The 12,340-nt window shown below is 43.4% G+C and overlaps 2 protein-coding genes across 2 annotated transcripts in view; one reads left to right on the forward strand and one right to left on the reverse strand.

The window, feature by feature from the left end:
- Window positions 1–5,562: 5,562 nt before the first annotated feature.
- On the reverse strand, window positions 5,563–5,733 carry LOC138375812 (translation machinery-associated protein 7-like). The gene has a single exon (XM_069459673.1). It carries the CDS (start codon window positions 5,731–5,733, stop codon window positions 5,563–5,565), a length of 171 nt encoding a protein of 56 aa, XP_069315774.1.
- Window positions 5,734–9,291: 3,558 nt separating this feature from the next.
- MYO5A (myosin VA) overlaps window positions 9,292–12,340 on the forward strand; it is a 195,255-nt gene continuing 192,206 nt past the window's right edge. The window contains exon 1 of the mRNA XM_069459699.1: window positions 9,292–9,341. Within this exon, the coding sequence (XP_069315800.1) occupies window positions 9,315–9,341 (27 nt within the window). The 5' untranslated portion in view covers window positions 9,292–9,314. The remainder of the gene's footprint in view (window positions 9,342–12,340) is intronic.

Here is a 12,340-nt window from a genome sequence, read left to right on the forward strand (position 1 = left end):
ACCATATCCCAAACCACTAATATTCCTACCTGGACAACTGCTGTGGCTCCTAACATCACTTTCCGCTCCTGCTCCCTTGTCCACATTGTGCAACATCTCCCCACCCCTGCTTCCGTTCTTAGTGTAGCAGCCACAGTGATTTTTTAAAAATGTACATTATATATAACCTCTAAAACCCTTGAAGGTCATTCCTGCCTGTGTTCAACAGTTGTTTCTTCTCCATTAAGCACTTCCCCTGGTTCATAGCTTATGTAGTAGCTCTTTTCCATTCTCATTTCAGCTCAACTTTTAACTTCCTTAGAGCTCTAAATATTGCATTGCATCCCTAGCACCTAGAAACAGTTTCTACATACTCAAATACTTCTTGAATGAATAAAGTGAAATGGAATATTAAGTGGGAAACCAGATTAAGGACTTGGATGCAGAGAGATATTTGATTCTGGGTCCAGGCCTTTATACTCAATGTTTCTGTGAATGAAAAAAATGTCAAAGATCTTTGCTCTCATAAGCCTTACACATCACTGAAATTGGTATACCTGATTTTCTATCATAAGGACACACTAAGTGTTCACTGCTTTTCTGCTCTTGTTTGTGATCATAACCTTGCAAGTATTCTGCATCTGATTTCCAAGGCTTCTTACTGCCCCATTGCCAATAACTTAGTAAGGCTGATTAGAGTACTGTGGGCCCCAGCTTTTCTGCATCTATACAAGCTAATATTTCTAATAATCTTGTCCATAAATGCAAGTCACTAGTTGAGTTATTACAGAAATCACCATTATAGAGCAGCTAAATTTTAATTTAAGGATAAAGACCTGAGGCAGAGCCACCAGTGGGCAGCTTTCTCTCAGACCAAGCCTATAAGTTACAGAACAATAATTATATCTTCCTTAATTCTCAAACACTTTAATATCAATATGAGAAGCTGCAATCGCTATAAATGTACTTGCTAAAAGAAAGACTTAATATGTTATTTTTAGAAAGTTGGTAGACACTACTGATTATAAACATCTGACTTGAATACCTATGAGTTAGGTCTGTGGCACTAGTGTTACCAGTCAGGATAAGAGTGTGGTTATAGGCAAAACAAAAAGTATTAAAGAAAAAACAAAGACACAAAGGAGGCAGGAGGGCAAGAGCTGGTATGATCAGCCCTGGCATGTCTTTCAAAGAATCAGTGGTGAGTGGCTAGAGGTCAGTGAGCAAAAGGAATACTGAATGACTCCAGTCCTATCCACAGGAGAAGGGTGAATGAGGTCATTTTCCAGAAGAGTATGAAGGAAAGAGGGTAGAGGTTTGGGAAGTGTGCTTAATGGTTCAGAAGAATCTTCACAACTTTGTAAAAGCATATATGTACATTAATTGACCTAGAAGGATCTCAAAATTCAAAAGTGGTTTCTTTGGGATCATTGCTTAATTCATAACTTTTTATAAGAGAACCGAATGGAGCAAATGCTGTCAAGCAGAAGGCTCAACCACGGAGTGAAGAATGATAGAGCTGAAACTTGGTTCTAAATTAAATTCCTATTAGACTTCTTTTCTTGCTCCTTCCATCTTTTTAGTCAAAATTAGGCTTGTATGTGATTCTGAAGTAAAGCGGTACAGAAGGACATAGTGAAAAGCCAAGAATCACAAAATACACCTCTCTGCCACCAAGTTTAGTTCCCTACGGGGAGAACTACTTGGAATACTCAATCTATTTGTGTTTTTCTGGTAGTTGCCTCCATATATCTCAACAGCATTTTATACCACTGTTTCTTGTTTTCATAATTTAACTTCAGACATAAATGAATGACTGATAGGTGAAGATTTAGCTCATAGCACTTCCCACCTCTCTTTCCCACCCTCCTTCTAGTATCATAATATCATTGCTTTTGATTCCTTTATAAGCTTCCTTTACACTGTTTAATAATACAATTTCTCCTTTATTTCTTATTCCATTCGCTATAGACGGTATTTCTTGGCTCTCCACTGTGTAAGACGGCAATACTAACACCCTTATCATTCCCCTTGACGCTCTCCCTGTCTTTCAGTTTTTGTCATCTGTTTTTTTACAATTACGTTGGCATTCTATTTTATGATTATTAGTAGTGCTCTCAACTTTATCTATAGATTAATAGTTCACTGAAGATCACAGTTGATACTATGATTACATTTCCCTATATAGCTTTTTGTTTTTCCTGGGGATTCCAGTTATTTTTCCCCTTGTACTTTTGGCCTCTGTCATAGCCACAATCATTTTAATCTTCTATCATATCAAATATCTATAGAGTCTTCCTTTTGCTATAGAAAACTCCCCTGGAGGCCACTTCTCCCTTGCTTCAATCTGAACTTGTTGCTTTCTTATCCTAATAACCAGCTGTCCTCTTGAGACTTGGCTGCTCTCCTGAACTGAGTCCATTATTTTCTGGATTCCATGTTTGGCAACCATTGCTTTTTGCCTGTGTCTTAGGTCAGGTTTCCTAGAAGAAGTAGAAGTTCTTTATTTAAAAAATATATATGTATTTGATAGTTATATATGCATCATGTCTTTCCCTAATCTGTGGCTTGTCTTAGCTTGTGATATCTGTTAATACACTACTACTTATATTTTAGCACTTAAACATTATCTTTGAGGAAAGTGAATATTCCCCACCCCCACATCATGTTAATTGTTCCATTTTCCAAGACAATAACCATTTCCATATAACACTGTTTTAGCACTTGCATTTTAAGTACCTTCATTCAGTTAACCTCCCTTATAAAACAGGTATTTTATTATTTTGCCCTAGCACTTAGCCCAGTGCCTGGCCAATAAATATTTTCTGGGAAAAAAAATCTATATTCTTGAGATTATAGTTCACCCCTGCTATACCACTATAATGGTCAGGGTTCTTAATCACAAAAATTCTGGCTTATTTAAGCAGAAAGGAATTTATCAAAAGTTACCAGATCACTTCCAAAATTGTTGGAAAGGCTGGAGAAACAATCCTGTAAATCTTCCAGGAACAACCCCAGAAACATGTTACAGCAATGGTCTGATAATGGAAACTGCTGCTGCTTGCTGTTGCTGCTGTTGCCACCAGCAAACATTGAAAGCCAGGAGCCCGACTTTTATGTCCCAGAACTTGCCCATCTCTGCTGCTGTGCTTCTTGGCAAATGGAAGTTCTGGCCAGAGCCTGTGTCCCTGACATTTGCTCACTTTTCAATCCTAAGTTGTTGTTTTTTTTTTTTTTTTTTTGAGTCTCGCTTTGTTGCCCGGGCTAGAGTGAGTGCCGTGGCGTCAGCCTAGCTCACAGCAACCTCAAACTCCTGGGCTTAAGCAATCCTACTGCCTCAGCCTCCCGAGTAGCTGGGACTACAGGCATGCGCCACCATGCCCGGCTAATTTTTCTATATATATATTTTCAATTGTCGATATAATTTCTATTTTTAGTAGAGACGGGGTCTCACTCTTGCTCAGAGCTGGTCTCGAACTCCTGACCTTCGAGTGATCCACCCGCCTCGGCCTCCCAGAGTGCTAGGATTACAGGCATGAGCCACCGCGCCCAGCCTTTGTTTTTGTTTTTGAGACACGGTCTCACTCTGTCACTAGGGCTAGAGTGCAGTGGAGTCATCATAGCTCACTACAGTTGCCAACACCTGGGCTCAAGTAATCCTCTTGCTTCAGCCTCCTGAGTAGCTGGGACTATAGGCACGTGCCATAATGCCCAGCTAATTTTTTAATTTTTTGTAGAGATGGGGTCTTGCGATGTTGTTGCCCTTGATTTTTCTTTATCAGGGGGCAGGACTAATGTGGAAATTTTCCAAAAATATAGAAAAGATGACAGGCAAACATAAAATGACAGGTGTCATACCTTCCTATACACTTCTATATAACACTGCAGTATTGTCAGTCAACTACTTTAGTGTGTGAGAACTTCTGAGAGTTATAAAAATCCAGTATCTCCTTATTCATGTTGATTCGACATGCCTTAATTGTTAAAAGAGGCTCTACACAGCACTACCCAGCCAGGTAGTACTGTATACCCAAATAGGTCAATACATTTTTATAGTTCTGATCTTTGAGTTATTATCATTTCTGGATGACATCTAAGTTCATTTTGTTATCCATCAGAAATGCTCTTTCAGAAGTTACTCAATTCTTGATACAGCTTTCATTGGATCCTGCAACACAACAGGATCAGCCAGTCCAGGGCAGGGAGTGAATAAGTTGGGAGAGGTAGGACTAAAAATTGGATTAATAATGTCTTAAAATTGTGTAGCACAGTCCAGTTTCCAGTATACTTTCTCATTTATCTTATTTGAACACCTCAATGACAATACACATAAAAGTTGACTTTTTGCTGATTAAAAAAGATAAGCTTGGCAGAATGTGGAGGCTCGTGCCTATAATCCCAGTGCTTTGGGAGGTTGAGCTGGAAGGATCGCTTCAACTTGGGAATTCGAGGTTGCAGTGAGCTGTGATCATGCCACTGCACTCCAGCCTGGGCAACAGAGCGAGACCCTATGTCTAAAAAATATTAACACATAAATAAAAAGGGTCAGTTATTTTACTGTTGGAGTGAGAGTTTACAGAAAGCGAAAGCAAGGGGAGGAGGCTAGAATGATTCATGTGGTAATAAATTAGAGTTGGAGACATCATTGTGAACTCATTTTTAGCTTAATATAGACACAGGTGGCTACATATAGATATGTGTACATACACAGGCTAGTATACACACATTTCCTTGCTGAGAGGGCCTAAAAGCAACAATACCCCAGTAGCAATGAGGCCCACATCTTGGTTTCTAATACCATTCTCCAGTGAAAGGTTTCTTAGAGAAATGGTTGATTCTAGGATTGGGTGAGGAAATATACAAAATGAGCCTGGAGCATCTCAGTGCTAGAAAGTAAGGAAGTAATCCAAAACAAATACACACAATGGTGGGGGTACGTCAAAGGGACACAGGAGCCAACTCAAAGAGCTCCCAATGGCCAAAGCTTCAACAATTTGAGCAACAAAATAAAGTAGTACTGGGTTATAACTCAAGGTATGAAATAAATATCCCTGAATCCATACTGACATAAATGATTGAATAAATGAGTACATGGGGGAGATGACACAAATCTCCCATGCAGAAGAATTCTAAGTAATTTATATAGCTGCTCATCCTCAAGGAGGCGGAGCATAACTTCTTTCAAAAGAGTACAGTATGGGAAAGGGGACTATAGTATCAGTTTGCTAGAGCTGTGGTTTAAACAACAGAAATTTATTTTCTTAAAATTCTGGAGGCTAGAATTTCAAGGTCAAGGGGTTGGCAGAGTTGGTTTTTTCTGAGGCCTCTTTCCTGGCTTGTAGATGGCCATCTTCTCCCTATGGTCTTCCCTCTGTACACATCTGTGTCCTAACCGTCTCTCTCTCTCTCTCTCTCTCTCTCTCTTTTTTTTTACACAAAAGTGTATTCTTTATTCTTAAATGTACAGTAGACTTCAAGACGACACTTCATTTTAGCTATAGATGGCAAAAGATGTTATGGCAGGGAATACAGACGTTTAAATAGGAATCAAGGGTCACTATCGCCTTAGGCACAAGGAACACCTTATTTTTTGCCAGATTTCTTAATTCCACCGTGGCCTTCGCTTTTAGCTCCGAGTTTCTTCTGCTCCTCTTTTTGTTTCTGCTTGAGAGGCTTATCTTCCTCGTCCTTCTCCTTGGCCTGCTTCTTGGGTTGTTTCAGGGGCTTTTTCTTGCCACCTTCGCAGCCAGACATGGCATTGCCGCCCCTTCCCCAGACCCTGCCACCACTAATCTCTATAAGGACACCGGTCATACTGAATTAGTCAAGTCCATTGACCTCATTTTTAACTTAATTACCTCCTTAAAAAGAACTTGTCAGTTGAGAACTTGTACAGTCACATTCTAAGGTACTGGGAGTTAGGACTTCAACATATGAATTTTGCAGGAGGGGAAAAACAAATTTACAATGAAGAAACCTGATAAACGCTACTTGAACAAGATAATCAAGGTCAATATCAACATGTTGATAGTATGACCTTGGATACGAGGTGATGAAAATGGTACTTTACCTCACTTGACTTGCTGCAGGTTAGAACCGGGACTAGAAGCTAGGTCATTTGAATCTAAGTCATTTTCACTCCTCAAGAGCTTCCACCCATCATAGCATACAATGGAGAAAAACAGAACATTGTCACACGGACGGCAAGTGTGTCTGTGGTTATTGGAAGTCTGGGATGAGAGGGGCTAGTAAGTACTATAAAATTGAGTAATTCAGGGAGATCAAGGCAATGTAAAGTAGGTAAGTGCTATGGAGTTGGGCTGGAAGTATTTCAAGATCCAGAAAAATCAACTGATTGAAGGAAGCTAGTATTGTAGAGCTAGGCATAGAGCTACAGAAGCTGGTCAGAGTCAGGACCTAGGCTAGAAGACTGGAAAACAAAGGACCAGAGATTGGACAGACATTTTGGAACACACAGGATTAGACTCTAGAATTACAGTAATAGGCACTCGGAATAAAAATAATAGTAATGATAATAGGTTACATTTATAATACAGTTTACATATAAAATTTTCACATATTTATTTGATAGTGAATTAAATATTGTACCTTTTGAGTTAAGTATAGCACTTTTTTTAATCCCCCTAAGTTCAGAGGTGAGGGGACCTGGGATAGCTGGTTGGAGTCGGGGCAGTGAGGAGGGACAATCCAAGCAGTTCCTGATACTTGTCTCCCATCTTTCAAAAGTCTTTTCGGTCAGCCTCACTCTATTCGTGTTTTGTTTTTCTGCTTCATAGCTTAGTTTCCTCATGCTGCGTCTCCACATGTCCTTCAATCATAAATGATCTCCCATCACTTCACCATTTGGATCTCTCATTGAGCTATTTGGAATTCTTCCCCACCCTCTCACATGTCACCTATGCCCAGTACCTAGTCCTCTGAAACATTACATATTAGGATATGTAAATGTCAATTAATGTACTATAACCAGTAACACAGCAGTTTGCTTCTGCCTCTAGAACTGGGCCAATCTTACAGAATTAGAATTACTACTATATATGCCCATGCAGCATGGACCACCCCTCCCCCTACCCCTGCAGCCACCCCTTGGAGTGAGCTCCCCCAGGCCAGGGACCTGAGAACTTTATCAACTTAAAATACACTGTCCTCTAGCTACTCTTTGAGCTAAACCCTTGGAAGTTGTATCTATCTCTGGTTTTCATATTTCACGAATGACAAAGTGCTTGGGACTGTGAACATATACATGTAAAGTAGAAGAGGCCCCCACCAGGGCTTCCTGTTGCTGCTTCTGTTTTTAAGTCTTCTCTTTTTCTGAATGAGGTAAGGAAGGTAAGGTCAAGAGTACAAAACTCTTCTCCTCCTCCTCATCCCCACCACCCTCATCTTACTAGGGCCTCAAATATTTGAGTGGCTGAATGTATGTGTTCAGGAATTATAAAAGGATAGTACCAACTTCTTTTTCTCTCATCATTAAGAAAAAGCATGCACACGTTTAAGAATTCTTTCAGTGTTTTGGCTTTTTTTATCAGTATACTCAGCATTTGTCAAGTCCTCAGAGGTAGGTATTATCTGAAGGGTGAGAAAACAGAGTGGTTACCAGCTTACCCAAGGCAACGGGTGGAAGCCAGGCCTCCAAAATCTCAGTTCAGTGCTCTTTCTGTTCCACTGGTCATAACTATACATGTGTTCTCTTTTTATGTATGGGTGTAGAAAGGGTGAGTCTGAGAAACATGAAAGAAATTTGGTTTTAGAATGGGAAGGAACAGAGACAATTCTGTAGGACTTTAGAATCTGTAGCCATTCCCTCTGGCGTTTCTGAGGAGATTGTGGGCCCGTGAGCAAAAGGAGGAGAGGTCTGGCCCCTTCTCCCTTCTCCCTTTCAGTGAATGGTCTTTCTTCAAATACACATGCCCCAGCGCACACATAACCAGGAGCCCCAGCTGTGACAGTTGTTCTTGATAGGAATGGTCCCAGATTACCATGACAGGCACTGGGCATGGCACCACTTACAGTTCAAAGAAATGAGAAGCGAGACAGTAAAAAGAGGCTGGGATTAAAAAATACACACACACACACACACACACACACACACACACATATGAGGATCATTCAACCAGAAGCCAAAGTGAGGGTGGGGAGGAGATAGAGGGTGAAGACAGCATAGGGTTGGGGGTAGAAAGACCACTCTGCTTGATGTGCAGGGATAACTACTAGGAGAGTGAGGGCTTTGATCTTTTAATATAGAGTTAAATTGCAGGTATAGATTTTCCACTTAGACCTGGCATTTTCAGTTGGCATCTGGATCAGCTTCAGGTGGCACCACGAAGCCGACAATCACCAGGGGGGAACAGGACCGAAAAGAGAGCTGGGACAGAAGGTTACCTGCACCTCTGCAAACGCACAGGTCTAGGAAAAAGACACCTGGGCTGTCCCCTGGAAGTATCTTGTTTCAAGATCGCTTAAGTTTCTGTAGCTTAGAACCGGCTCCTAAGCTCTGGCATCATGAGACTGCTGCAGATGCCGAGGTGTCGGGAGTGACCTTGGTGATCCATCTTCACCTCCAATTCCCCGTCCTGCGCTGCCCAGCTTTCATGTCACTGCTGTTGACAAGGCTACTCTGGAGTTCTAGGTTATTTTCCAGCCCTAAATCCCTTCCTAGAAATGCCTGGGAGGAAGGAGAAGCAGCCTAGCAGCTCCCAGTCGTTCACCTGGACACAGTGACCGCCCTGCTGGTGCTGCCCCTGCCCCTGCCCCTGCCTCGGGTCGGGCTCTTCTTTACGGTTCAGGGCCAGCTCGGGGTTGGGGGCGTCCGGGGTGCGCCGCGCCCCCGGGCGGGTGTCCTGGGCGGGTGTCTGAGCCGCGGCGGCGCAGGCTGCTAGGCTGCTGCTGCTGTTCAGTGCCCGCAGCCGATGGGAGGCAGCGTGAGCCCGAGAGAGCCCGGAGCAGCCGCGGTGGCAGCGCTCGGGCGCAGCCTCCTCCCGTTCCCACAATGCACAGGGCGGCGGCGGCGGCGGCAGCATCACGGGCCGCCGAGGTGGCTGCGGCGGCGGCGGCGGCGGCGACCCCGAGGACCCGGGGCACGCGGAGCGCTCGCGGCGGCTCGCGGCGAGCCCGGGAGTGATGGGGAGGCCCCCGCGGGCCGCCCGCGCCTGAGGCGCCCCACCCCGCCCCGCCCCGCGCGGCGCGCCCGGCCCGGCCCAGCCCTGCCCTGCTCCCTGCCGGCGCTGCCGGGCGCTTCCTAGTCGGCGCGGGCGGCAGCCCAGGCGAGGTGCGGCCTCCGCACAGGCGGGGGGCGTCGGCTCGTGGGGCCCGCCATGGCCGCGTCGGAGCTCTACACAAAGGTAACGCGCCCCGGGGACCGGCGCCCTGGGGAGGGGCCCGCGCCGCGCCGCCGGCTGTCAGGCTGGGGAGGGGGCGGGAGAGCGAGGGCCCGGGCAGGCCCTGCCTGCACCACCCCTTCCAAGCGTTTCAAAACCCTCGGCCCTGCCCGCCTGCCGTTCGCTGTGGCACCTTCCTCTTTTGGGCGTTGATGATTAAGGCAGCCGAGGGAGGCCTGTCTCCGGGGTGTCTCAGACCCCCTGCCACGCTTCTTGAGCTGGGGGCAGAGCAGGTTTACGAGTGGAAAGGGGGCCACCGTCTGTATTCGGTAGGGCTGGCCTGGGCCAGATAGCCTAGTCCCCCAGTGTGGCTGAGGAAAAATCCCCGTTGGTGGGAGGTGATGATCTGGTGGATCCGATAGTCTCTCGTGGGGACACGCGCTTAAAATAACGTCCTGTGTTGGCATGCGGTGCCACTTCTACCGCCAGCCAACCTTTCTGTGAGGTTATTTGGATTCCTGCAAACGGTGGCCAGTGGATTTTCACCTTTAGCTGCCTGGTTTCAGATTGCTGCCCGGGGGTGGTGAGCCCCTGGGGAAGATGCCGCCAGATAAATGCGAGCTGATTCACAGGCTGGGATGGTCGGTACTCATTTGTCGATGGGAGTTTGCAACCTGCGTGTAATTCCGTAGAGCCTAGTTAGGCTCCACGTCTTCGCCATCCTCTAGGGCAAGCCTTTTTCTTCTGGGTTTAGTTTAAGGGATGTGGCAGCCTTTTCTTTCTTAAACTGACACTAATATTCTCAGGGTCTGGTAATCTATGAATGGCATATTAAGGAGAACTGTCCCTTTGAAGACTGTTCTGAAAATTTGTCTTGGGCAGTGTGTGAATGTGTGTAATCATGGCATTTAATAAATACTATAGCTCATGTGTAGGTAAGCGTTTTGCCAACTCTTGATTACCTCTAATTCCATTTAACAGAATTGCCTTAATTTTTCAAGTTAGCACTTGCAATAGAATCTTCGTTTAGGTTCCATTGATTCCAAATATGACTCAAGTAATCCCAGGGATCAAGCTGCAGCATGTTATAGAGAAAAGAGGTCTGGACTGGGCATCAAGAGACATGGATTCTAATGTGGACATTTTCACTTACTGTGTGACCTTGGGCAAGTCACTTAACCCCTCTGGTTCAGTTTCCACATGTGTAAATGGAGTTAGTTATACTTGCCTTACATTCCTTACAAACTGTTGTGAGGATAAAACTTTATAATAGTTGTGAAAGCTTTTTGTAACCTATGAATTTCTCTACAATTATGAGGTATATGATTAATTCCTTCAACCATGAAATGGGGAGCTTGCATTAAACATTCCCTGGGACCTCTTTCTTTCAAGCCTTAGATTTAAAAACTGCACAATTGGAACTTCTCTCTAAACTTAGTAATTTCTTTAGGCTTTTGTAGATCTCTAAGGTATGAATGAATATACTTGGAAACTGATCAAAAGATACTCTGTTATTATAACAAGCACTTACATAGTGTTTACTTTGTGCTAGGTACTGTTGTTCTATGTGTTTTAAAAGTACTAACTCATGTAATCCTCATAATAAACTTACAAAGTAGATACTAAGAAATATCAGTTTTTTCAGTTGAAGAAATATCAGTCTGTAAACATTCTTTACTTTGTGTGGCCCTAACGCCGCCCACCCATCTGTGGCGAGCAGTCGATCTTTGAGCTACCTAGTAGTAGGCTGCTTAAGCAGAGACTGATTAGATAATAAACTGTCGTTGGATTTTGGATCAACTTGTTTCCTCCCAAGATAATTTGGGAGAAAAAAATTGAAAAGATATGGTGATTTTTAAATTGTAAGGTTCTGGCCTTCAGTCATAGCTTTATCACAGTCTGTTTTAAAATTTGCCGTTTAGTCCTTGTAGAGACAAACTGTTGTAGACATCAGGATTGAAGTTGGGACTTACCCTGCTTTCTCCTAAATATACTTATGCCTTAGAATAGTCTGGTCACTTGGTTATTTTTTGGTTCATTCTTTTTGTGATGTGCCTTAGCTTAATGGGAGGCGAAAATATTTATCAGACATCCTGTGTACCAGGTACTCTGCTTAATATTGAGCGGTTCTAGCAATGTACAAGACACAGTCCTATCTCTCAAGGGGCTTACAGTCTGCTTCTTATATTCTTGACCCACTTTGAATCTACAAAGGCACAAATAACCTACTGTTACCTCAACAGCAAGCAGACAGCTGGTATGGTATTTATTAGTAGAAGTTAGGGAATGGGTTGCGACATAGGGCAGATTGGAGTGATTCCAGAGACAAAAGCTGGGGTAGTGATTATTAGGGGAAGAGGGAAATCATTAAATGCAGTATCAGTGGATAAACACAAGGATCTTTCCCTTGTAGAGGATTACAGGGAAGGAAGTTCTGGGGTAGATTACAAGGAAAGATGTATTAGTGACATGCTATAATTATGGTATTCAACACTGTGGTTAAATCTGAAAAGTGCCCTTTTAAAAAATGTCATTCAGATCTTAAAGGCAGATTTTGATGTGTGATACAGATCAGCTCCTATTACAGTGAAGGACAAGAGACTGTTCAATTTTTTCTTTTTAGCTAGAATGATAATGGTTTTGTCACACCAATTTAGCAGGGCTTCCATTTTATAAAATTTTCCAGCAGTATAAATATTTTAAGGTCAATAGCTAAGTTCCTCGGATATAACATTTCTGGAAACTAACATTTTGGTTAAAACATGTTTATTTTTTTTTTAAATAATGGTTTTATTAAGATATAATTTACAATAAAGTATTTTATTTCTCAGCTACTTGGGAGGTTGAGGCAGGAGGATTGCTGGAGGATAGAAGTTTGAGACTAGTCTGGGTAGCATAGCGAGACGCCATCTCTAAAAAAAATTAGCCAGATGTGGTGGAACGCACGTGTAGTCCCAGTGACTTGGGAGACTGAGGTGGGAGGATGCCTTCAGCTCAAGAATTTGAGGCTGCAGTGAGCTATG

The sequence above is a fragment of the Eulemur rufifrons genome, chromosome 2 (genome assembly GCF_041146395.1).
Source record: "Eulemur rufifrons isolate Redbay chromosome 2, OSU_ERuf_1, whole genome shotgun sequence".
Taxonomy (NCBI): Eukaryota; Metazoa; Chordata; class Mammalia; order Primates; family Lemuridae; genus Eulemur; species Eulemur rufifrons.